We start from the raw sequence: 27,503 nt of genomic DNA on the forward strand, positions 1-27,503 counted from the left end.
TGGACTTTATTTACAAGAACAGGCAGCTGGCAGAATTTGTCCTGTTATTTTCTAATATCAGCTTAAATAGGAAATACAAGAGTGAAGATAGTAAGAACTTAAAAAGTCATATTTGAATATTTTGACTTAAGATGTCATACATAAGTTCTTTGTGGGAGGAAAAGGGTAGAAGCCATGAAAGCTTAAATAATGTAAAAATTAAAGGTAATCTGCTAGGGAAAGAAAGCTTTATCTGAGGGAATTTATTTATTTATGGGTTTAGTTTTTTGGTTTTGTTTTTTGAGAACCTATATTAGAGGAAAAAATACTATACTTAATTTTAGGACTTGTGCAAAGGAAAAAGGAAAGGCCAGACAAAAACAGAAAGCTAAAAGATGTATTCCTGCCATTCAAAAATCAATGAAAAATGATGCAAGGAAAGAAAAACCAGATGTCCTCCAAAGAACCACCACCACGTATGACCTTGACTGTGATCCTTTGGGTATGTTTGCTCTTTTCTTCTCGTTCATATTGTGGTATATTTTTAAATGAGCTCCGCATTGTTTAATTGTTTACAGTGTATATAGTACTGGGTTCTTGACTTATACTGCCCTAAAATTTTCATTTTTTTCACTAGTTAAGAGGAGAAACTGCGATCACCTATAGTCAGCGTTCAGCCTACTTCATTAATTACTACCTTTTAATCAGATTACCAAGGAAACTGATAAACATAGCAATGAAAGATGATTGTTGTTTCAGTTTTCTAAATGCAAGGTTTTAGGCTTCCAGCTTGCCTCAAAGCTATATTAAAGATACCTATATTTTTGTCCTAAATATTATTCCTGTTAGTAGACAAAACCAATTTCCTTTCATGGAGGAAATGACATGTATTTTCTGAATGACCATTGCTATGAAGGTAATTTAGGCCATTTCTACCTTGACCTTATAACAAAGAGCTTTACAGAACTTCAAGAATTCAGGACTGCTTATGCCAAAAACATAACACCATACTGGATATAGATGTACCTGTATGCCATTCTTCCATTCCTACCACAACCTACTCCCCTGTCCCCACTGAAACTATGCTTATCCTTTCTAGTACAGAGAAAGGAATAAATTAAATACATGGATGAATGCTTGCAAAATTCACTCCTTAACTGTAGCTCCAGTTCCTTCTCAACCCTTCTTCATTTTATCAAGTAATCCTATTTCTTATAAATTATGCATATTGCTTATTGTCATTGCTAAAACTATCTTTAGTATTTTGGAGTCCTGGGGCTATAGCACCTGCTGTATATTTTTTACTCCCAAATTTAAAAATCCCTAAAAGTATATCTAACTTTATTATTCTTTTTTAGTCTTAGGTCTTATCATCTCCCTACCTCCACTCCTTTCTTTCACTTATAGTACTGTTTTTCAAGAATTTCAGTTAAATTGTGAATATTATTGGTAAAATATTTGAGACCACAAAGTAAAAGACTAAAATTTGGTAAACCATTTTACATGCCAGCTGTGTCCATAGGAAAATTATTCAACAAACATTTTTAAAGCATCTTCTATGAACCTTGATCTATGTTAGTTATTAGGAACTTAGAGATGAATAATGGAGAAGGCAGTGGCACCCTACTCCAGTACTCTTGCCTGGAAAATCCCATGGATGGAGGAGCCTGGTAGGTTGCAGTCCATGGGGTCGCTAAGAGTTGGACATGACTAAGCAACTTCACTTTCCACTTTCATGCATTGGAGAAGGAAATGGCAACCCACTCCAGTGTTCTTGCCTGGAGAATCCCAGGGACGGGGGAGCCTGGTGGACTGCCATCTCTGGGGTCGCACAGAGTCAGACACAACTGAAGTGACTTAGCAGCAGAGATGAATAAAATGAGATGCTTCTCCTTGAGAAGCTCAGTGTAGGGGAAGATAATACTGCAATCTGTTTTGGATGTATCATTTTTCCACTGTGATTCATTAGATCATTGTTTTATGAAATTATTAAGACATTCAAGGTCCTCTTGTCACATACATAATTTTGAATGGTGGTAGTTGATGCTGCTATTATTTTTGTTATTATCATTATACTTTCCATGGGAAAACCACTAAAATATATGTTAAAAAAAACAACACATCTAACATTAAACAACTAAGGTTATGCAAAGGTGCCAGCCAATGATAATTTAAGATGATGTAATTGTGTATATATATTTTAATGATTTACCTTAACTTTTGTTTTGTGTATTTAGTGCTGTAATCTATATGTTATAGTATTGCTATTAAAGTGCTTTATGTTTGCTATTATGTATAATATACCTGACAGTATTATTATAAATGATTGGAAGGTCAGCCTCCTTCACCATGCTGTAATAATCTCAAGAGCAAAGACCATCCATTGTGCATCTTGAAGTACAGACCTCTATGAAATTAATACCATAACTTTATTTTGTGTAAATGTGGATTTTCAGAGTAATTTCATTGAAATCCTGCCTATCAGAATTTAAACAGCCTTTTCTCTACACATTAGCAAGTTTAAAATTTCATACTGAGTTAAATCCATCAGCTTAATAGCATTTTTTTTTTTCTTACTACTTCAAAATGAAAAGAAATGAAGTGAGGAACATTTATAAGTGTTTAAAGAAGTAAAGAGGGTACAATACTACTTACACTACCAACTTCATACAACTTAGGTTGAAGTATCCAGAATGGTCTGAATCTTTATTAAAATTATTTAAAAATGAATAAAAATATTCAGAATAAAAAGGCTTTGTTCAAAATTAGAAAGTTCAAAATTTTCACATTTCCAGTTGAACATTTGAATCATGTTTATACGAGGAATTAGAAAGAAATATATGATTCCATTGAGAAATCATAGTAACTTCCTTGATTACTTTTGAGTAGTGCCACTTCATGAACTATAATTTAGAGAATCCTTTTTCCCCAGCATTCGGTATTTCCCAAAAGTCTTTCATTTTGTCATTCATCTTGTAAAATGGCACACAGTATGTGTACGTTGTTAGAGTATTTAACTGTGATGGTTGGTATGATGGTTTAAAACTTGTACATATTTATAATTGTATAATTTAAAGTTATAAATTAAATGGGTTTGGTTTCTGGCTTCTTAAGTTTCAAACTGGAGACTTTCTCTCATTTTAATTTGCTTTCTTTAGCCAGTGACACAGTACAAGATCTGTTTTCCCAAGATCTGTTTTGGTTTTTATCCTATGATTCTTCATGGAGCTTTGGGGGATTCAGCAAAAATATATCTCTGTGGCCTCCACTAGGGATGAGTATGGGCCATGCAGATGGAGCTCCATGTTTTTTTAACTCTCCTTAACTAGGATAGCTTCTGTTCCATATATTTTATACCTAGTAAGGTATTAGTAACCCAAGTGGTTTTCAAGCCAAAAGTAAAAACAAAGTTCTTACCATTAAGAATTTTTTTCAGTTGAAAGACAAGTATATAATTATAACACAGGGCACATTGTCAAACATGATATTATTTGAAAGTATTCTGGAAATTTGAAGGAAAGCTTTCATTCAGTTGAGGGAATCAGGACAAAGTTTGTGGATAGGTGAGTTGGAAAACATAAATGAAGCAGGTTATAGAACAGAACTGAAGTAGAGAGTAGGTGGAGGAAATTTTCCAAGTAGAGTGAAGGAGATTAATGAAAGTTGAGAAACAGTGAATTAACAGAATGTCATTCAGATTGAGTACAGTGAGCAATTAGAACTATATTGATAAAGACCAGCAAGAGGAGCTACGTACACTAAGAATACTGTGAGACACGTGGACAGATTGGTATAGAAATTAATAAATGCTTACAGTTGAAGGGGCGGTGATCTGACGGACCAGGGCTTCAGAAAGCTTAATTTGACAGTAAAGTGTGTAAAATGGAGTGTATGGGGGGAAAGAGCAGTATATTTGTTGAATTTTTTTTTCTATATTTTGTTTCTAATTTGAAATTTTGATCTTTGTTTTTTTGTCTTCTGAAATTAAAGAGAGAACTAAAGAATCAAAAGTATCCATTGATATTCTAACATCAAGGGAACAGTTTTTCTCAGATGAAGAAAGAAAATATATGACTGTTAGTCAGAAGAAACCTTGTATTTTAGTGACACCACTTAAATCTAAAAAAATTATAGAGCAAAAATGCATGGACTATAATCTGTCATCTGACTCCATTAAAGCAGTAACAGAATTTGCATTGGGAAAGCCTCCAAAAGAAAGTAAAACAGACTCAAATGAAACTACAAGTCTAGTCAGTAAGCCCACAAAGACTTTAGAAGGTACATTTGAGTGTAGTGTGGGCCATAATAGTGAAAATACGGAAGATTGTTGTGAACGTGATTTCTTCACTGTCAACCACAAAATAAAAATACCCAGTTCTAAAAAAGAACAAATGGTCACCTCTGACTTTAAGAAAAATACAAGGTTATCAAAACTGAAGAAAATTGAAAATCAAGTAACTGTGTCATTTGACAAGCAACAGTTCTCATCAGATTTGTCCAGTGAAGAAAGTGAAAAAGAAAAGAAATTTAGAAGGAAAACTGAGATTGTTAAGAAAACCAGAGCAATAAATACTGAAGAAACAGTGGTTCACCAGAGCAAAAGCACAAGAAAAACAAGGACAGTCCCAGTGATGCCTGAATGTGAAACTGAAGAAAGTGAAAATGAACTTTATATGAAACAAAAGAAAGCTAAATGTTCTGCTAAAGAAAACCTTAAGAAACCTGATGTTGGTAATGAACTTCCAAATACTGAGAAAATGGGGTCTAGTAAGACAAACAGGCATTCCTTGGAATGTTTGCCTGGTTTTACTCAGGATGAGTGGAATAAAAAAGAATTACAGAAACTTCATTGGTAAGTAGTTAGATTTGACTTTGAAATCTAGAGTGGCCACAAAACAGTTTATAACATAAAAACAAGAGGCTGATTTATGACTTCTAATCATTAAAATGGAAAATGTCATCCAAAGACACTTGAAGAGAAATTGAAATTTATGTAGGGTAGAGGGAGAACACAGATAATATCTAACTAGGTGGCCATCTGCAGCCCACATATGAAGAAAGTGAAAGTGACCTTCTTTTCTTTTCATTCCCATTTAATATTTCAAGACAGTCCCCTCCTTCCCTCCCCAAAAACTATTTGAGGGGACAGATATGTTAATTAATTTGATAGTGGTAATCACATCACAATGTATACGTGTATCAAATGATCACATGTACATTTTAAACATATAATTTTATCTGTCAATCATACCTCAATAAAGTAGGGGTAAACTATTTCAACAGACAAATGCAACTCTCTCATTTAGCTTCACATTTTCAGGAATATTTTATAATTAACTTTACTATTATAAAACCTTAAATTTGAACCCAAATTTGTAGGTTATTTCATAGTCTTTTCCCCCTCATTGATAAATGAAAAATTGGTCTCAAAAATTGGGTGATTTGTCCAGGGTTTCTTAATTAGTGCTGCTTGATAAACCAGGTATGGTAAGAATTGGATTTGGCTACATAGACTTGAAAAGCAGTTTCAGTAGTGTGGTAGTTCGTATTGGAAGCCAGGTCACAGTTGAGCAATGGACAGTAAAGATAACCTAGATGGACAACAAAAGATATGTGGCAATGTTGGGGAACAGCAGAAGGCACAGTCATAGAAGAGTGAGGAGATAAGGGAGGAGATAAGGGAACATGTATGTTTAGTTGCTTGCTTTTTATTAAATGAGTCAGGCCAGAGTATAGTGGTATGCCGATGGAAATCATCCAGGAGAAAGATAGGAAGATGTCACTGATAAGAGAGAGAAGAAAAACATAAAAACATACCACGTTTAGTGTTCCGTTCTCTTGTGTACCCCCAACTTTATAACATTTAGAATTCATTTTCAAATCTACTTTTTCTTTCTAAGAGATCTTTGTGCCACTGTACTCTTCCTTTCTCCATTTCCTAAATTTTCCTTCTGTCTTATTTTCAGGCAGAAGTTTTCTTATATTCCAAAGTTCTTGATTTTGGCTGCTTGCTCTATAGCAAAGTGTATTCTTTAGTGATCTTTTCCTTCCATAGCTCTACTTTTTTGTACAGGAACTCCCAAATCTGTGTCTCTAGTTCTGAATTCTTGTACTTAGGTCTGTATTTCCCTTTGCCTGCTGGACATCTCTATATAAATCTCACCTACAGCTAACTTCGGGGCTTCCCTGATAGCTCAGTTGGTAAAGAATCTGCCTGCAATGTGGGAGACATGGGTTTGATCCCTGGGTTGGGGAGATCTCCTGGAGAAAGGAAAGGCTACCCACTCTAGTATTCTGGCCTGGAGAATTCCATGGACTGTATAGTCCATGGGGTCACAAGAGTTGGACACGATGGAGCGACTTTCACTTTCACAGCTAACTTAATTTGTCAAAAGCCAAACTTACTTTCTTCTGCCTGTCCACGTTGCCTGACATTCCTGTTTCTTAACATGTAATTCTCCTAGTCAGCTAGCTTTAAACTCTTTATTATTATTGGTTTTTAATCTTTTGAAAAATTGTGAAGCTACCAGTATACTTAGGAGATGTTATGAGTTAGGTTCCAGACTACTGGAATAAGCCGAATACCTCAACAAAGCAAGTCACATTAACGTTACAGCTTCCTGGTACATATAAAAGTTATGTTTACACTATACTGTAGTCTATTAAGTATGCAATAATATTGTATCAAAAAAAAAAAAACCCACTGTATGTACCTTCATTGGGCTTCCCTGGTGACTCAGATGGTAAAGAATCTGCCTGCAATGCAGGAAACTCAGGTTTGATCCCTGGGTCAGAAGATCCGCTGGAGAAGGAAATGGCACCCCACTCAGTATTCTTTCCTGGAGAATTCCATGGACAAAGAAGCTTGGCAAGCTACAGTCCATGGGGTCATAAAGAATTGGACACAACTGAGCGACTAACACACATACCTTAATTTAAAAATAACTTGTTGCTTAAAAATACTAATTATCATTTGAGCCTTCAGCAAGTTGTAATTCCTTTGCTGGTGGAGGGTCTTGCTTTGGTATTGATGGCTGCTGACCAGAGTGGTGTTTGCTGAAGGTTAGGGTGGCTGTGGCAATTTCTTAAAAATGACAATGTGGTTTGCCACATCAATTGACTCTTCCTTTAATGGATGGTTTCTCTGTAGCATGCAATGCTATTTGACAGCATTTCACCCAGAGTAGAACTTCTTTCAAAATGGGAGTCAGTCCTCTCAAACCTTGCGACTACTTTATCAACTAAGTTTGTATATTCTAAATCCTTTATTGTCACTTCAGCAATGCTTTATCAGCTAAGTTTATATAATATTCTAAATCCTTTATTGTCATGTCAGCAATCTTCACAGCATCTTCAGTAGGTTTCATCTCATGAAACCACTGTCTTTACTCATCCATAAGATGCAGCTCCTCGTCTGTTGAAGTTTTTTCATGAGGTTGTAGCAATTCAATCACATCTTTAGGCTCCACTTCTAATTGTAGTTCTCTTGCTATTTCCATCCCATCTGCAGTGACTTCTTCCACTGAAGTCTTTAACTCCTTCAAGTCATTAATAAGGGTTGGAATCAACTTTTTCCAAACTCCTGTGAATGTTGATGTTTTGAACTCTTCTCATGAGTCACACATGTTCTTAATGGTATCTTCATGGTGAATCCTTTCCTGGGGAGTCTTCAATTTACTTCACTCAGATCCATTGGAGGAATAACTATCGAGAACAGCTCTAGCCTTAGGAAGTATATTTCTTAAATAATAAGACTTTGAAAATCAGAATTACTCCTTGACCCATAAGCTGCAGAATGGACATTATGTAACAGGCTGAAAACAACATTAATCTTGTTGTACATCTCCATCTCAGAGCTCTTGGGTGACCAGGTGCATTGTCAATGAGCAGTAACATTTTGAAAGGAATCTTTTTTTCTGAGTTGCTTTCCACAGTGAGCTTAAAATAATTCAGAACAGATGTGCTGTCCTCTAGGGTTGTTTCACCTATAGAGCCCAGGTAGAGTAGATTTAACATAATTCTTAAGGGTTGCTCAGGTTTTTGAAATGGTAAATGAGCACTGGCTTCAAGTCCCTAGTTGCATGAAGCCAGTCATTGACTTTTCCTACTTAGCTATAAAAGTCCTAGACAACGTCTTCTTCCAATACAAGACTGTTTTGTCTACATTAAAAATCTGTTGTTTAGTGTAGCCATCTTCACTGATGATCTTAGCTAGATCTTCTGGCTAATTTGCTGCAGTTTCTACATTAGCACTTATTGCTTCACTTTGCATTTTTGTGTTACAGAGATGACTTCTTTCCTTAAACCTCATACCAATTTCTGCTAACTTCAAACTTCTCATCTGTAGCTTCCTCACGTTTTACCCTACATAGAATTAAAGAGAGTTAGGGCCTTGCTCTAGATTGGACTTTGGCTTCAGAGAACCTTGTGACTGGTTTGATCTTCTATCAAGATTACTAAGCTTTGTCCATATCATCAATAAAGCTGTCCCACTTTCTTGTCATTTATGTGTTTCTAGAGTAGCATTTTTAATTTCCTTCAAGAACTTTTTCCTTTGCATTTACATTTGGCTAACTTGGGCAAGAAGCTTAGCTTTCAGCCTACATCAGCTCTTGACATGCCTTCTTCAGTAAGCTTAATCATGTTTATCAGTTAAATTTGCTGTCTTAGATACATACAGTTCTTGGCTCCCAAACAATATAACAGTAACATCGCTGGTCACCATAACAAATATAATGATAATGAAAAAGTTTGAAATACTGTGAGAATTACCAAATGTGACAGAGATATATAGTAACCAAATGCTGTTGGAAAAATGGTGCCAATAGACTTACTTGACAGAGGGTTGCCATAGGCATTCAGTTTGTTCAAAAAATAAAACCCCAGTAAACCAAAGAGCAGTAAAACGAGATATGCCTGTGTAGCCTTTTTCTTGACACTACTCTTTTTCAGACCTTTAATGCCTTTTGCCTGAACTTTGGAAGTGGCTTTGTATTTGTACTTTGTTCATTTCGTATGAGTAAATAATCTGTTTTATACAACTCCAGATTAGTTGTAATGTATTGTGTGGTTCTAACAAGTCAAAACCCTTCACTTGCATTCTTACTGATCTTCAAATTATATAAAGATTCTTCTGCCTCACATTGAGAGCAATAGTTGACTTCAGTTATCCTTTTCAGGTTGACCTCAGTTATCCTTTTCAGCTGTATCCCCCATTATTTCCTTTACTGTATATTCAGATCACCTAAGGATATTTTGAAATGCCTGAACTGCAGAAATGCCCGTTTCCAATACGATAAGTAAGCGTACTCCACTCTGTTTCTTCTGCTGCTGCTAAGTCGCTTCAGTCGTGTCCGACTCTGTGCGACCCCATAGACGGAAGCCCACCAGGCTCCCCCGTCCCTGGGAGTCTCCAGGCAAGAACACTGGAGTGGGTTGCCATTTCCTTCTCCAGTGCATGAAAGTGAAAAGTGAAAGGGAAGTCGCTCAGTCATGTCTGACTCTTAGCGACCCCATGGACTGCAGCCCACCAGGCTCTCCGCCCATGGGATTTTCCAGGCAAGAGTACTGGAGTGGGGTGCCACTGCCTTCTCCGATGCAGGTATAAAAACCTGAACAGAATGCTTAGAACTGCTTTTGTTGATGCAGAAAGATAAATAATAGCAGTTGATTAGGAAAGACTAGAATTTTAAGAACCACCAAACTGGAAGTGAAGTTCCCCCAAGCTAGACTTAAGACCACTTAAAACCAGGAAGTGTGCATTGAGGCAAGACAAAGAGAGTTCAAAGAGAAGCCCTTTGGTTCTGGCTTGAGCAGGAAAGGGGATTATTAACATTCAGAAACAGTAGAGGAAATCTCTCAGTTTTCTTTTCTCCTTTCTCTTTTAACCCAGTACCCCTACAGTCCAGCAGGGGTAAACTTCACAGCGGCAGTTGGGGTCCACACATACATAAAACTCAGAAAGTATGAACCTTTCTCTCCATTTAGAGTGATTTTGCCGTTTTCTTGTCTGTCCTCTCCCTGGCATTGGAGCAAGATGCAGCTGTATAAAGTGTGCAGCAAAGCTGGTGACTAAAACCCCTGATTTCTGCCAGAGAAGCAAAAAACAACTCTAGGGAACCAAAAATTGCAGAGGGACGAGCTAGGGAAAGTAACCCTAGAAAGTTGTTTATGAGCTTTTGGACTTAACTTGTGTTGTCCATTTGTGGGTCTGATCCTAAACAGCATAACCAGAGACTTTGAGAACTGAACTAAATGGTAGACTCCCATCCAATATCCAGGCCATCCACCCAGTATCCAACTTGCAGTATATCCTAACAGCACTGCAAAGCTTTAAAAACAGAACACATTGAAACTGCAACCACAGAAAACTGACTGGAATTGATAACTCAGGTTACAGCCAGGTTGGTTGCCTGCTAAAACCAATATATTAACATTCTCTATAGAATAAATAGGGTGCTTCCCACGTGGCGCTAGTGGTAAAGAATCCACCTGCCAGTGCAGGAGACAGAAGAGATGCAGGTTCAGTCTCTGGACTGGGAAGATCCCCTGGAGTAGGAAATGGCACCCCACTCAGGATTCTAGCCTGGAAAATTCCATGGACAGAGAAGCCTGGCAGGCTACAGTCCACGGGGCTGCAAAGAGTCAGACATGACTTAGTGAGCATACCAAACCAGCATAGAGTGTAACACCCAGAGTTTCCTATTTCGAAATGCCTTGGAAATAATCCTGAATTACTTAGCATATAAAGAACAATGAAGATTTCAACTCTCATGGAATAATCTCATTCAAAAAGATGTGAATGCTGGCATGACACAGAGGTTGGAATTATCTGATAAGATTCTGAAGCAGGTATATAAAAACACTTTAGACCTGCCTTCTTGGCATAGTGAGCAGCATGTCAGTCTCATAAAAAACACTTCAGGACTAAAAGCAATCATTCTTGAACAGAAATTTCTAATGTCTCAGCAAGAAGTAGAAGATATAAAGAAAGCTCAAATGGAAATTTTAGAACTGAAAAATGAGATAATAAAAAAAAAACTCATTGGGTAGACTCAGTAGCAGAATAGAGATGCGAGAGGAAAAGAGGCAGTATCAGGAATGGAGGAATAGGAAGGAGACGGCAGTTCTCTGGGTGAATATAATAGACTATTTTCCTCTTGAGTTCTTTTAAATGTTTAATGGTTTATTTTATTTTTTTTTCCCCAGAGAGGATTCTTTAGCAAGTTTATTGAAACAGGTATGACAAGTATAACAAAATTTACATTTGCCTGTGCTAGACCAGTATATTTCTGTACAAACAACAAGATAGTGTTAGCTAATGACAGTTAACACTTTGAAAGCATAACATACAAAACAACATATCTTCATCACACCCCCCCCTCCCCTGTTTAATGGTTTAAAGCAAATATATTGTATGATGGATTTTTAAAAACTACATGCTGCTGCTGCTAAGTCGCTTCAGTCATGTCTGAAGCTGTGTCTTCAGACACATGTCTGACTCTGTGCGACCCCATAGACAGCAGCCCACCAGGCTCCCCTGTCCCTGGGATTCTCCAGGCAAGAACACTGGAGTGGGTTGCCATTTCCTTCTCCAATGCATGAAACTGAAAAGTGAAAGGGAGTCGCTCAGTCGTGCCTGACTCTTAGCAACCCCATGAACTGCAGCCCACCAGGCTCCTCCGTCCATGGGATTTTCCAGGCAAGAGTACTGGAGTGGGGTGCCATTGCCTTCTCCGAAAAACTACCTAGATATCTTCAAATATGCAATAGATAAAATGCTTTTTAAAAAAGGCAGAAAAAGAGAAATAGAAGATGGGGAACAAAGAAAAACAACTGCATTAATTATGTTAATAATTTAAATGCACCATTTAATAGATTGTCAGAATGAATTTAAAAACACAACCCCACTATGCGTCATATAAAAGAAACACTTCAAATACGACATTGCCAAGTTAAAAGTGAAAGGATAGATAAATACCGTGCTGGAGTGGCTATATTAATACTGATCAGAGATTTCAGTATGAAGAAAATATCAAGGGTAAAGCAAGACATTACAAAATAATAGAAGTGTCATTTCACGAGGAAGGCTTAATCCTAAATGTGTATGCACTGAACAAAAACTCAAAATACAAGAATCAAAATCTGAAAGAACTAAAAGGAAAGTTGTTGTTCAGTTGCTCAGTTGTGTCCAACTTTGCGACCCCATGGACTGCAGCACACCAGGCTTCCCTGTCCTTCAGGAAAGGAAAGTACTGAACTGGAAAGAGTCATACGCACAATTATAGTTGGAGACGTCAGTGTTCCCTTGGTAATTAACAGAACTAGCAGACAGGAAATCAGTGCAGGTGTAGGAGAACTGAACAACATTACCAACCAACTGTATCTAGCTGACATTTTAGAATAGTGTACCTAACAGTAGGGAAAAAATGTTCTTTCCAAGGATAGGTGAATTATTCACCAAGATGAACATTTACTAGATCATAAGACAAATCTTAACAAATTGAAAATAACTGAAGTTATACAAAGGGTATTTGTTGGCCATAACTAAATTAAACTATAAATCAATAAAAGAAAAATATTCTAAGTGCTGGAAAAATAAATAACACACCTGTATATAATCCATGGGTCAGAGAGGAAGTCTCAAGGGAAAATATTCTGAACTGAACAAAGAAGAAAATATATCAAAATTTGCAGTGTGAGCCCAGAAGTTCATAAACAACATTATAGATTGATTTTACGTAGCTCATTTCTCTTCCTGATTTTCACAGCCCTGTTTGCATGAAGTCAGTCATAGTACAATCTTAACAGTGAGTGAACTACTAAGTAATAAAAGGAAAAACTATCGATTCTTATAACCATTTGAATGAATTTCAAAGGTGGTATGCTGACTGAAAAAAGCCAGCCCAAAAGGTTACATATTATGTGATTCCATTTATATGATGCTCTGGAAAAGACAGAACTAAAAAGAAAGAAAATGGATCAGGGATTTCCAGTGGTTATAGTGGTGAACCACAAAGAGGTAGGACTAGAAGTTTTTTTCCCCAGTCTGATGGAGCTTGTTTTATATCTGTAACTATGTATATGCTAAGATTCGTAGAACCATACCCAAAAGGACGATTTTACTATAAACTTAAAATGTTTTATAAGTACCTAGAGTGCATACTATTATAATATTCTGATCTGGAAGACCTGGGCTTGGGTTATGCTTCTCTAGTTTTTTTCACAGCTCTGACCCGCAGCTATTTCTTGGAAGTTTACCAGACTATAAATATGAATTACTTACCATTCCCTAGCCATATGCAGTTTCTTTGTCTTCATTTCTTTGCCAATATTGTTGCTTCATTTTCTCCTGTTTTTATCCATCCCTCAAATTTCATCTCATGTGTCACTTCCTCCCTGTAACCTTTCCTTATTACCTCTTCCTACTTTCCACTCAATTAGATGTAATACTTTCTTCTTACAGACAACATAAAGCAATTCTAATGCTGACTTAACAGCAAAATAATCACATAAGGAGCTTTTGAAAAATGCAAGGACTGTCACCCCAGTCCTGCTGAATGGAAATCTTCAGGGATAGAGTCTGTGGATCTGTTTGCTTATTTTTACTTGCTTCCTTAAATTTTGCTATAAGCTCCTTAAGTGATTCTTACTTGCAGCCCACTATTTTATACCCCTCATCATGCTTATAGCCTAGTAGGGTAGACAGATACTTAGCAAATAATCCCTGTAAGAAGCTTATGAGAATATTTATCTGGAAAATGACTTTGTTTAGGCAGATACCAGAACTAATATTTGAAGGATAAATAAATAAGTATTCAAGCCAAAGATTCAGGATAAGTACATTTTAAAGTAAAACCATGTATATAGAGGTAGAAAGTAAGAGAATATTTTAAAATACTAAAAGGCCAAAATGACTGGCATATAGAAGATGAGGGAAGAACACAGAGGATGAGAACAGATAGGTAAGGAATAGTATAGGTCCTACTTGGTTTTTATGCTAAGAATGATGAAGTTACTTTTTAAAAAGAAAATGTTTATTTGGCTTTACTGGGTCTTGGTTGTGGCATGAGGGATCTAGTTCCCTGACCAGGGATCAAACCCAGGCCCCCTGCCTTGGGAGCTCGGAGTCTTAGCCACTGGGCCACTAGGGAAGTCCCGATGAAGTGATTTTTAAGTAGGACTGGAGTTAATATGATTACATTTGCCTTTTTAAATTACTTAGATAGACTAGAGGAGATATGTTAACTACAGACTGATTTCATATTAAATGGATTAAGTATTTTTACTATAACAAACTAGTCCTTTCAGGCAATCCTAGACTTGCATGCTAGCTCTGTATACAAATAGGGAACTTTGAGCCCCCTCCTTGTAGTTCTCCACTTGAGAACACATGTGGAGTGATTAATTATGCAAAAGTAGAACATTCATTAACAAGCTCAGTGCTCATAGTATTTGTTCTCCTTTTATATATGGAATAAGTGGTATTCTGTAGTTAGATCATATCTATTCACAAAAGTTGACTCTTAAATATTTAGGAATTTTACAAATTGAATGTTAAAGAGTCATTATTAAAAATTATATAAACTAAAAATAAATTTACTAGAAACAAACTCTAAACTCATCACTTCCTAAATATTTTACTATATTTTATTCTTATCTGTGCCCTTGAAGTTTTTAATGTCTGTCATATCTGTATGGTAGAAATTCTGTATAATTGGTAGCTTGAAATCAGCCACAATAGATGTATTTACAATATGGAAGTTGACAGACACCACAAACAGGGCTTTTTAACCCCAGAGAACTAGTTGTTAAATTTTTTCCAGCATGACACTGCATAGGTTAATTGGTAAGTTAAGTAGACCTTTTCCGGCAGAACTATTAAAATCAGCCTTAACCACAATATATAAAATCTATTGGGAGTTGGGGAGGCAGTAATATGTATACCAGGTTCTAAATAATCATTTGCAATGAAATTTTAGAATGTAACTCAGTTGTTAAATTGGGTAACTACCTTATATTGACTATGTTTTTTTCTATTTCAATTTTCATTTCCCTCAATTAAGTAGTATACTGAGTTCTATAAATTAAAATAGAGTAAATGCAAGCATTACACTTTTTAGTAAGAGTTTGTAACCTGGAGTATATAGAACCTAAGAACTTGTTTTCCTGTATTCTTAGCACCAGTAAGATTCGTGTATTAGTGCAAAAAAGTTAATCATGCTAGAGCCCCCACCTCCCACCCCCAAAACAAAGATCTAATCATTGCTTAGCTGGATTTAGGAAAATATGTTGAAAGACTGGGCATGGTTTTTCAGGTTTGATAGAATGCAACAAAATTGAAGGCATCTACTAGATACATAAACTCACATCTTCATATTCATTTTAGTTCAGTTGCTCAGTCGAGTAAGAATTATTAAGTGTAGGGAATACTAACTTCTTTCCAAATAGTTATCTAGAATGATTTTGATAAAATTCCTGATTTAGTGGCATCCCTTCACTTCAATAAAAGGTTACTTTTATTGAGTTGAATTTCTTGGTCTTTGACTGGTTTTGGTCTTCTGTAGTGCTGTTGCATCTCTGCCAAAGCACAAGTCTGGTTTCTGGTCAGACGTAGCTATGGCTGTAGGTTCTCGATCTGCGGATGAATGCCAGAGGAAGTACATGGAAGATCCCCGAGGAAAAAGATTTCAGAAACATGACACCAAGAAAAAGCCAGCCAACCCCAAAGGCAAAAACGGTAACCTTCATAGCAAATAGTTTTTTCCTAGTTCTCAGTATTGATTTCTGATTACTCATTAGATGTAATTTATATTTATCCATGTGTCTTCTAATAGGTGGATTTTGTTTTTATAATTTTAAAGCTAGAAACAAAGATCATCTGTTTAATTTTTTAAGTCTGACCTAGCTACTTCCTTATATTAATAGTAACCTTAGCGGCCTTGTGCCTTGAGTTTGTTCTAGGAAATCTGCAGTTGGATCCAAAGATTTCAATAACTGGGTTATTTTTCTAAGTTAAATTTGAGGCCACTTTGTTAGGGTCCCTTAGTAATTCATAAGAAAACTCATAAGAATAAGTTTAGTTATGTAGTCCCCAGGAGTACACATTCCTGGCCAGGTTTATGCCAGAGAAGTCTTAAACGAAGCTTTAGGAACATTCAGTATCCCTGTCCTAATTCAATAAGGTTTATATTTTAGCAAGACAGTAGGGTAGACAACCAGTAAGGGAAATATGAGAGGTAACTTCCCTCACAGGTAAAGAACCTTGCCAACCTCACCCTGCCTAATCCAAATGTAATTTCTTCCTGAGTATTTTTGTAATCTAATCATATTGCCCGAATCCCAGGATAGAGTCATTTATTACAAAGGAGGCTTGGAAATATTAACAACAGATGCTGAGTTTATTTAATATGAATACACAGTTTAGATTTTGCAAAGGCTGTTAACTTTATAGAGCAGTTACTATAAAAGACCAAATCCTTACCAAAATCTTTTGCTGACTCTTAAGGCAAGATCGATGATGCTGATAAGAAGGAAACTATGAAGATAACTGCCAAAGTGGGAACTCTTAAAAGGAAGCAGCAGATGAGAGATTTTCTTGAACAGCTGCCAAAAGATGACCATGATGATTTTTTCAGTGCAACACCTTTGCAGCATCAAAAAATACTGGTAAGAGTCTTAAATGAGGAAATCATTGTTTTCTTTTTATATTGACTTTTGTGTCTTTCATTTTTATTTAGGGTTAGTGTTCATCCCTGATATTTAGGCCAAGGACTGATAGCCTCCACAGAAATGCCAGAGTAGAGTGTAGGAAGCAGTCTGCCAGTCATGCCGTTCTCCTCAGTGGCCAGGGTCTACCCTTCAGTGGGGTTCAGAAGTAATGCTTAAAGAACCAAATAGAAAGCCCAGAAACAGGCCAAGCATATATATTTAAAATTCATATGCAGTGAGGCAGACTTTAAAAAGGGGCGTGACAGGCATAGATTATTAACTACTGCATAGTAAATTCAGAGGAGGGACTACATGGCAGCATAATATTGACAGATTTGAATGTATACAAGAATTTTTTTACCAATAGAATGAAAAAATCACATAACTAAAAACTTCAGTGATTGGGATAAAATATTTGCAATATATAAAAATAATAATAACTCATTCAGATGTTACTGGAATAATAAAAAGTATCAAGCTCACAGGGGAAAAAAGTAGGCAAGAAAAAAATTCAGAAGGCTCACACTTGGGGTAATTTTTCTGTCTACCCATTTCACAATGTTGTTAAACTATCCAGTTTTAAAAGGCTGCTTAGTGAGAACTTGGTGACAACATGATCTGGGGCCCCTTTTTACCTAGACAGGCTATAAAGGGAAGTATTTTAAGGGAGCCATCTGAGGCTCTTACTATGTTCTCTGCACAAAAACACTGATCCTTTAGGCACTGTGCCCTTTACATTATTCCTCCCGTGTTTTGTCCTAAGTGCAACAGTAGCAGTATTTTAAAAGCAAAAATAATAAAATAGAAACAGAAGCCTACTTTTTCTAAGGTTTTAATATAAAGGTAAGTAAAACTTTAATTAAAAGATTAAATTATTTATTGGAAATATATACACACAAAAAGTTTAATACTGCTTGGGTATCTATTAAGTACCAAGCATAATAGTAAACTATACTTTTGCTTTGTTCTGTCTGTGCAGAGGTCTGTACACTTGGCCCACAGGCCACATCTGGCATATCAGCTCTTTTTATAAACAGTATTCTACTGGACCACAGACATGTTGGCTGTGGCAGTTTTCCTGCTTCAGCAGTGGAATTGAGCAGTGGGACAAAGACTGTATAGACCATAAAAGCTAAAATATTTTCTGACTACAGAAAATATTTGCTGACCTTTGGCCTATGCAATACTAGAAATGTATGTCATTTCCATTTTACACAATAGAAACTAAGTTTTTTAGAGACCAAGGCTCTGTTCTCTACCTAATATTTTAGTTATTTTAGTTATCTCAGTTGTGAAATTTAAAAAGGAAAATAACATAATCACTCTCCCCAAAAAACAATTTGTGATAATGAGGAATTCCGTTTTTAGGGGTGCCTGTTGGTAATACATATTTGCTTTTTAGTTACCAAATTTCCAGGACAGTCAAGAAGGGGATGATATTCTGCCAAATATGGACAGAAATCCAACAACTCCATCATCAGTTGTCTTTCCACTGGCAAAAACTCCTCAGTGTCATCATGTCACGCCCGGCATGCTAGACTCTATAAACAGGTAAGTATTTGTGCATATGGTACTGTAATTCTCTGCATGAGCTTTTAACATCCCATAAGTTGAAGACAGCAGATGTCAGTAATTAGAGAAGTCATCATTATTTTTAAAAAAACAAGAAAGCATGGTTCCTAGAGGTCAAAGATGGATGGTTCCTGCAGTATAGGTATTTTCAGTATTGTCAGTACACAGTTCACACTCTACATTAGGATAAATCTCAAATGGGTCAAAGTTTGGCATGTAAAAATTAAAGTATAAAATATATCTTTAGAAGACTGTGGAGAATTATTTCATAATCTTAGAAGTCCCAGAAGCCACTAACAAAATGTATGATAAAGTCAATCCTATAGAAAATAAAGTTTTAGTTGGTACCAACCGTCATAAACAGTCAAACGACAAATGAGAATCTGAGAAAAGAATTTATGGAACTTCTAATTTTAGACAAAGAATTTATGGGAACTTACCACAGGAAAAAAGGCTAACTTCCCTGTTATAACACTCCTACAAATTAACAAGAAAAGGAAAGCCATTCTCACACATTACTAGTGAAAAGGTAAATTAGTTCAATCCCTGAAAGTGGTACTTTGTTGATATCTGTCAAAATTATAAATTCATATACTCTCTGACCTAGCAGTCCTACTTCTAGAATTGTGATTGTACAGCTAATTTGTTGCAGTATTGCTTATAATGACAAAAGGCTGGAAACAACTCAAATGCCCATCGATAAGGGACCAATCAAATTTTGCTACATTATGTAGCCATAGAAATTAATGAGAAATGCTTTATGTACTTATGGTAAGATATTCAAGATATATTAAATGAAAAAAAGGGGGACTTCCCTGGCAGTCCAGTGGTTAAGACTCCACAACTCCCAGTGCAGGAGGCATGAGTTTGATCCCTTGTGGGAGATCTAAGATCTGCATGCCGCAAGCACAGCCAAAAAATAAATAAATAAATGAAAACCATTAGATGTAGTTAATGTGTTATCATTTGTGTAAATAGGGGCTCTGTGTGTGTGTATCCTTGTATGTATATGTGTGTATACACACACATAATTGCTTTTATTTGATGAAATATTTCTGAAGGGATACATAAGCAACTGAAAACATTGGTGATCTTTCAGGAGACGAACTAAGATAACTTGGGACAAAAAAGAAGACTTTTTGAATTCCACACTATGTGAATATAAACATTATTTTGAAATATAAATAAATAAAAATAAGAAACGATATGGGTGGCCAACAATCACATAACATGTGGGGGAAATGGAAAATGGTAAGGCAGCCTGAAAATAGACTATTCATTTGGCAGTTCAGCAGGCCAGCACTGATCTTGATAAGAGCAATTTTCATGGGGTGTGTGAGAGCGATGCCATATGATCAAAACTGGGAGGAAAAAAAACCATCTGTATTCTCATGAAGCTTAGTGAAAATCTGAATTTGCATTTACTCAGCAAAATCATAATTTTCCCTAGCAATCCAGAAATTATTTTTTGTTTATTTTTAACTAAGTATTTACTACAAGTGAAAGTATATTAAGCATATAATTTTTTTTAATACTTCAGAATTTATTTTATTGAAGTATAGTTGATTTACAGTGTTGTCATTTTCTTCTGTACAAAGTGGCTCAATTATATATATATATATATTTTTTTTTTTAAATATTCTTTTCTATTATGGCTTATCGCTGGATATTGAATATGGTTCCCTGTGCTATACACTAGGACCTTGTTATTTATCCAGTCTCTACATAATAGTTTCCATCTGCTAACTCCAAACTCCTACTCCATTTCCCTCCCAGTCCTCTCTCCTGCTTGGCAACCACAAGTCTGTTCTCTGTCTGTGAGTCTTTGTTTTATAGATAGGCTCATTTGTGTCATAGATTCCACACGTAAGTGATCTTATGTGGTGTTTGTCTTTCTCTGTCTGACTTCACTTAGTATGAGAATCTCTAGGTCCATCCTAGAGTTGCTGCAAATGGGACTATTTCATGCTTCTTTTTATAGCTGAGTAGTATTTCACTGCATATATGTACCATATCTTTTTTATCCACTCATCTGTCAACTGACATTTAGGTTGCTTCCATGTTTTGGCTATTGTGAATAGTGCTGCTATGAACATAGGGGGTGTATGTATCTTTTTGAATTATAGTTTTGTCTGGATATATGCCCAGGAGTGGAATTCCTGGATCATATGGCAACTCTTTTCAGTTTCCTGAGGAACCCCTACGTGTTCTCCATAATGACTGTACCAATTTACATTCCTACCAACAGTGCAGGAGGATTCCCTTTTCTGCACATTCTCTCCACCACTTATTTGTAGATTTTTACATGCTGGTCATTCTGACCAGTGTGAGGTATTACTCATTGTAGTTTTGATTTGCATTTCTCTAATAACTAGTGAGGTTGAGCATTTTTTCATGTGCCTATTTTCCATTTGTATGTCTTCTTTGGAAAAATGTCTCTTTAGGTCATCTGTCCATTTTTTTGACTGGGTTGTTTTGTTTTTTCCTTGTTGAGTTGTATGAGCTCGTTGTATATTTTGGAAATTAATCCTTGTTGGTCACACCATCTGCAGATATTTTCTCCCAGTCTGTAGGCTGTCTTTTCGTTTTGTTGATGGTTTCCTTTGCTGTACCAAAACTTGTAAGTTTGATTAGGTCCTATTTGTTTAACTTTGTTTTTATTTCTATTGCCTTGGGAGACTGATCTAAGAAAATATTGGTATGATTTATGTCAGAGAATGTTTTGCCCATGTTCTCTTCTAGGAGTTTCATGGTGTCATGTCTTTCAAGTCCTTAAGCCATATTTTTATGCATGGTGTGAGAGTGTGTTCTAACTTGATTTACATATGGCTGTCCAACTTTAACATCACTTATTGAAGAGAATATCTTTTTTCCATTGTATATTCTTGCCTCCTTTGTCAAAGATTAATTGACCATAGGTGTGTGAGTTAATTTCTGTGGTGAATATGATTTTGGACAGATTTTGGTAAGAACTTTGGCCAAATCATTAGCTTTAAAATATTCATTCCTTTGGCCCTTGAATTTTATTTCTAAGGAAATATGAGGTAGGGCAAGTATGAGTGTATACTTGTATGAACAAAGATGTTCATCACAAAACAATACTGAAATTTTGAAACTGACCTAACAGTCCAATAATAAGGAAAGTTAAGAAATTAGGATTTGTCCATATAATAGAATAATATGTAATAATTTAAAATCATGTCTTCAATACAGATAGCCAACAAACACATGAAAAGATGCTCAACATCACTAGTTATTAGAGAATGCAAGAGTACAATGAGATATCACATCATACCAGTCAGAAAGTCCATCATTAACAATCTAGAGACAGTAAGTGCTGGAAAGGGATGTGGAGAAAAGGGAACCCTCTTGCACTGTTGGTGGGAATGTAAATTGATACAGCCACTGTGGAGAATAGTATGGAGATTTCTTAAAAAAACTAAAAATTGAGGGACTTCCCTGGCATTCCAGTAGTTAAGACTCTGAGCTCCCAATGCAGAGGGCACAGGTTCAATTTCTGGTCAGGGAACTAAGATCCCACATGGCTGCATGGTGCAGCCAGAAAAAAAAACACCTAAAAACTGAAACTACCATGTGGCTCAGCAGTCCCACTACTGAGCATATACCCAGAGAAAACCATAATCCAAGTAGACACATGCACCCCAGTGTTCACTGCAGCATTATTCACAGTGGCTAGGACATGGAGACAACTTAAATGTGCATCAACAGAGTGGATAAAGATGTGATATATATATACAATGGAATATTACCATAAGAGGGAGTGAAATTGAGTCATTTATAGAGACAAGGACGGACCTAGGGACTGTCATACAGAGTGAAGTAAGTCAGAGAAAAGCAAACATTGTATGTTAATGCATAAATATGGGATCTGAAAAAATTGGTAGAGACCAGCAGTTCCCAACAGTTTTGGCACCAGGGGCCAGTTTTGTGAAAGACAGTTTTCCATGGACCCGGTAGGGTGGGGGGAGGGTGGAATGGTTCAGGCAGTAATGTGAGCAATGGCGAACTGCAGTGAAGCTTCATTTACTCACCCGTCCCTCACCTCCTTCTGTGCAGCTTGGTTCCTAACAGGTCATGGACCATTACAAGTCCCAGGCCCTCTGCTTGGGGAACTCCTGATACAGATGAGTCTCATTTACAAAGTGAAACAGAGACACAGATGTAAAGAACAAACATGGATACCAAGGGGGGCGGGTGGTGGGATGAACTGGGAGACTAGGATTGACATATATACACTATTGATACTATGTTTAAAATAGATAGCTAATCAGAAATTAGACTACAGTACAGAGAACTTTACTCAATGCTCTGTGGTGACCTAAATGGGAAGGAAATCCAAAACAGAGGGGCTGTGTGTGTGTGTGTGTGTGTGTCTGTGTGTGTGTATAGCCGATTCACTTTGCTGTACAGTAAAAACTAACACAACATTGTAAAGCAACTATACTCCAATAAAAGTTTAAAAGAATTAAATAACGCTTTCAACAAATTTTAATGATACAGAATAATGTTCAGTGAATAATTTTTAAGAGCTAAGAAATAAAACTACATTACCCACAGTATGATCCCAGTTTTGTAACATGTATTCATAGGAGATAGGAAATTCCTTCACCAAAAACACCAGCCATTATCTGTAGATTGTAGGATTACACTGATGTGGATTATGATACTGTTTTGTTTTTTTTTTTTTAACATATATCACTTTCACAATTATAGAAAATGGCCTTTTTTCCTTACAGAGCACAAGATGGACTCATACCCAGAATATATTTCATAAAAATGTATTTTTAAAAACCAGTTTCCTAGACCTCTTTACTCTGTAGACTTCACCGACTCTAGTAGTTGGCTTCCTTTTCATAACAATTTGAAGCAAAGCGACAGTATTTTTTTTATCACTCCCTAAGTATCTGTAGCGGACAGTAGTTTGACGAGGTTCTGATCCTGAACAACTGGCTAGGCTCCTTGACGCGCTGCAGCAGTGCTTGTGGTTCACACTGATGTCTTAATAGACATCACAGCTTTACAGATTTCTTATAGTCATACCTTTAAGGCTGCCAAAAATCATAAAGGAGTGGGCAGTCAATCATAAAGGCACTTGAAGCCTAAAGAGAAAATTTGTCCTAAGTAATTTTTGGGAAACTGAGAACAACATTCTATTTGGCTTCAGTTTTCATCTGTAAATTATGAGTCAGGTGTATTTGCTAAGGATGAGAGGGAAAAAGAGGTAAGGTTAAAAAAATATTTTTTTTAAGTCTTAGTTGGTATAAAAAACATGTAATGATGTAGAAATAAAAGGCCAAACTGAATCTCAACACAGGTTGGAAGGCATAAATTAATGGAGAGTTTTCATCACCATGCATGTCCTTAAAGTGATAACTTTTAAGATTCAACCTGGATAGGGAAGGAAGACATGAACAAGAGAAAGGAGTGAAAGGTGTAACAAAAGGGAATCAATGGACAAGGTGTCCTGGGGAGTTTCAGAAAAGGCAGGTGGCAAGACGGAGACTGGGAAGAGCAGATGGGACAACGGACAGTGAGTGAACCACCATTTTTCAGAACAGTCTTATAGGGTTGAAGTGTTTGGTCCATCTCCATCGGTACATGATTGTCTTTTTAAAAATGGAACATAAAATATACTTTTAACGTACGGAAACATTTTAAATTAATTTTGTCGATTGCTGTTCATTCTGTGGATTAAAGTATGGTGATTACTGTTGATTTGGAATTATTTTATATTTAAACAGGAATGATTGTGATAAATACGTTTTTCGTATGCAAAAAACCCATAAAAGTAAAGGTGGCACTACCTGGGGCAATATCAAGAAAAAAGCAGTAAGTATTTTTCTTTGTCGGGGCTTCCCAGTACCTGAGTGGTAAAGAATCTGCCTGCAGTGCAGGACACACAGGAGACATACGTTAGATCCCTGGGTCAGGAAGATCCCCTGGAGGAGGGCATGGCAACCCACTCCGGTATTCTTGCCATGGACAGAGGAGCCTGGCGGGCTATGGTCCACTGGGGTTACAAAGAGCTGGACTTGACTGAAATGGCTGAGCATGCGTGCATCTGTTGAACGACTATTAATACCTCGCAAATTGTTGGACTTATAAGTTCTGTAACAACCCCTGCCTTCACGTTGCTTATAGCCTAATACAAGTAAATTATAATATGAGGCTATGAGTGAGGTAAGCACGTAAGTGCTATAGGGTTATAGATGGCAGTTCATAGACTGGAGCGTTTGACTAAGGTGAGAATTTTCATTTGAGGAGTCAGGCAGGGTGGGAGAAATATAGATTAGAGAAGGACATTTCAGGCAAGACATAGAAGCGTAATATCTATTCAGTGATTGTGGAATAATCCATACTGATTGAGTTATGATTGTCATGGAACAAGAAATTTCATTAGATACTCTAGATTTCAAAATTTTTTCAGATTCAGCTACTTGATTTGATATGTGTGTATTGTATGTATTTCAATATTTAAAATCTAATTACAGAAAAATGTTAACTCAGTATTGCCTTTGAGTGATCTAAATTTTAATTTCTCATTTAATTTGAATAATTTATATCCAGATAAAACTAAGTATTCAGGAAAAGCTAATTCACCTCAGATTTCCTCAAAGTAAATAGCCAGTCTTAGAGAATGATAATGTAAGAGGAGACTACCTTATTCCCTGAGGGCGTATTCCTTAACCAGGTTATGGCTCTTTTCTTCCCCCTCACCCATGCTGAGGTATTTATATAGCACACCTGCTAGAGTGCAGTTCCTCTCAGAGTCTCTAAACTGAAACATTGGGATTACCTAGCCAGATCTAATCTTTATAGGCTTTATTTGTCCACAGGAAATGGTAGATACCTCTGGGAACCTTGGTTTAAAATCAGCCTGGAGACTGAATTCAAAAGAAACTTCTACTCTGTAATCGAAAATGTGGGCAGACTCCCTTTCAGTGTTTCTGAGTCCCTTTTTCCAATTCCACATTCCTTACAAGAATGAAATTTTGGCTTCATTTATAGCCACTAGGTCAGGATAGAGCAAAGGGTTTAGTATTAAAAGTTCTGATCTCAAAGTTTGACTCCATACCAGCTTTATGACAAGGCAAGCTACTTGAGCTTTCCAGTCTCATTAATATATGATGTGAAGTGGGGATCATGATGATATCATATCATTTAGGATCTCCACTGCCTTGTTGATTTTCTGTGTTGAAGATCTGTCCATTGATATAAGTGGGGTGTTAAAGTCTCCTACTATCATTGTATTCCCGTCAGTTCTCTCTTTATGTCTGTTGTTCACTCGCTAAGTTGTGTCCGATTCTGCGATCCCAGGGACTGTAGCACGCCAGGCCTCCCTGTCCTTTACTGTGCCCCAGGGTTTGCTCTAACTCATGTCCATTGAGTCGGTGATGCCATCCAACCATCTCATGTTCTGTTGCCCCCTTTTGCTCCTGTCCTCAATCTTTACCAGCATCAGGGCCTTTTCCAATGAGTCAGTTCTTTGCATCAAGTGACAAAATATTGGAGCTTCAGCTTCAGCATCAGTCCTCCCAATGAATAATCAGTGTTGATTTCCTTTAGGATTGATTGGTTTCATCTTGCTGTCCAAGGGACTCTCAAGAGTCTCTCCAGCACCACAGTTCAAAAGCATCAATTCTTTGGCATTTAGCCTTCTTTATTGTCCAACTCTCACATCCATACCTGACTACTGGAAAAACCATAGCTTTGACTATATGGATCTTTGTCAGCAAAGGGATGTCTCTGCTGTATTAGTATTTATGTATCTGGATGCTCCTCTATTGGGTGCATATGTGTTGATGACTGTAATATCCTCTTGTATTGTAATGATCCTTTTGTCATTACAATAGCTCTAGTAGCTTGCCTTCTTTATCGTTCTTTATAGCCTTTGTTTTAAAGTATACTTTGTCTGATATGAGTATTGCTCCCCCGCCCCTTTCTTCTCATTTCCATTTCATGAAATGTCCTGTGTGCCCTAAAGTGGGTCCTCTTGTAGGAAGCATGCTGTAGGTTCTTCTTTTTTCATCCAATCTGCCAATTATTTATTTTAATTGGAGGATAACTACTTTACAATATTGTGATGGTTTCGGCCATACATCGACATCAATCAGCCACGGGTGCACATGTTTTTTGACTGGAATGTTTAATGCATTTACATTTAAGGTAATTATTGATAGATGTATTGATTGCCATTTTAAACCTTGTTTACCTGTTGATTTTGTATTTTCTTATTTGTCCATTTTTGTTTTCCCTTTTGTGGTTTGATGGTTTTCTTTCATATTATGTTTGTGTTCTCTTTTTGGTTTTTATGAATCTGTTGTATGTTTCTGATTTGTGGTTACCTTGTTTTTCAAGTGTATTAACTCCTTCCTGTATCCACTTGCTTCAGACTGGTAATAATATAGGCTCAAACATATTCTGGGGGAAAAATGTACATTTTCTTACTCTCCTCCCCTACATTTTATGATTTTGATGTCCTCTTTTACATCTTTCAGTTTTTGCTTGTCTGTGAAATTCTTAATCTCTCCTTCTATTCTGAATTATATCCTTGCTGGGTAGAATATCTTAGTTTTCAGATTTTCCTATCAGGACTCTGATTATATCTTGCCACTTCTGTCTGTCCTGTGCTGTCATATTTTCTTTTCTATCCTATTCCATTTTTTAAAGATAGCCATGGCCAATAGTTTAAAAGGTATGGTGTACATAAGCATGCAGTATATACTTGAAACTTGTCATATATGTCGAATTACTATTTTAGCCAAGAATTTAAAGTACAGAGAACTCAAATTTTGCTAGTGTTATGGAACAGAATAAGTATTCAGTTGATTTTGGCAACTTTCAGGTGCTATCCTTTAACCATTACAGCATTAGTTTATAATATTTCCTTTGGGATAAAGCATGCTGAACTTTGTCTATGTTTGAAGCAGGCTTCACAGGAGGTTAATTAGCAGAAAACTGTGGTATTGGGAAAATTTTTACTTAGCTAATATGAACTCTCTTGTAGATGGAAACTGATTTTTCAACTCCACCATCAAGAAGAAAAACACCATTTAACAAAGGTAATATACTTTTCTTTTGTAGCTCTGTTCTACTATAGGGTAGTCTATTTATTAACACAGTATTAAAATTAATTGTTCTCAAGTGGGCAGACCTATCAATTTTTTCCTATAGTTATTTTCAATTTCCTTGAAATTGCTTTTAGAAACATATTAATCTTT

At 36.4% G+C, this 27,503-nt stretch overlaps 2 protein-coding genes across 13 annotated transcripts in view; one reads left to right on the forward strand and one right to left on the reverse strand.

The window, feature by feature from the left end:
• The window catches only part of MIS18BP1 (MIS18 binding protein 1), a 55,190-nt gene that overhangs the window by 19,015 nt on the left and 8,672 nt on the right, over nucleotides 1–27,503 (forward strand). For 5 of the 8 annotated variants that reach the window (XM_086363347.1, XM_086363350.1, XM_086363346.1 and 2 more), the window contains 7 exons: nucleotides 324–481; nucleotides 3,970–4,831; nucleotides 15,546–15,718; nucleotides 16,487–16,647; nucleotides 18,092–18,240; nucleotides 24,024–24,111; nucleotides 27,290–27,344. In XM_086363347.1, coding sequence (XP_086219473.1) covers nucleotides 324–481; nucleotides 3,970–4,831; nucleotides 15,546–15,718; nucleotides 16,487–16,647; nucleotides 18,092–18,240; nucleotides 24,024–24,111; nucleotides 27,290–27,344 — 1,646 coding nt within the window. The remainder of the gene's footprint in view (nucleotides 1–323; nucleotides 482–3,969; nucleotides 4,832–15,545; nucleotides 15,719–16,486; nucleotides 16,648–18,091; nucleotides 18,241–24,023; nucleotides 24,112–27,289; nucleotides 27,345–27,503) is intronic. The other 3 variants (XM_086363351.1, XM_086363352.1, XM_086363353.1) reach the window with 2 other exon arrangements.
• Nucleotides 1–27,503, reverse strand: part of FANCM (FA complementation group M) — a 95,683-nt gene that overhangs the window by 5,441 nt on the left and 62,739 nt on the right. For 3 of the 5 annotated variants that reach the window (XM_086363334.1, XM_086363333.1, XM_086363330.1), the window contains exon 24: nucleotides 6,693–6,781. The exons of the other annotated variants lie outside the window; for them this stretch is intronic. In XM_086363334.1, coding sequence (XP_086219460.1) covers nucleotides 6,693–6,781 — 89 coding nt within the window. The remainder of the gene's footprint in view (nucleotides 1–6,692; nucleotides 6,782–27,503) is intronic. 5 annotated transcript variants of the gene reach the window in all.

Source organism: Bos grunniens, chromosome 21 (assembly GCF_055505025.1).
Source record: "Bos grunniens cultivar Pamir isolate PY7600 chromosome 21, Bosgru_T2T1.0, whole genome shotgun sequence".
Classification (NCBI taxonomy): Eukaryota; Metazoa; Chordata; class Mammalia; order Artiodactyla; family Bovidae; genus Bos; species Bos grunniens.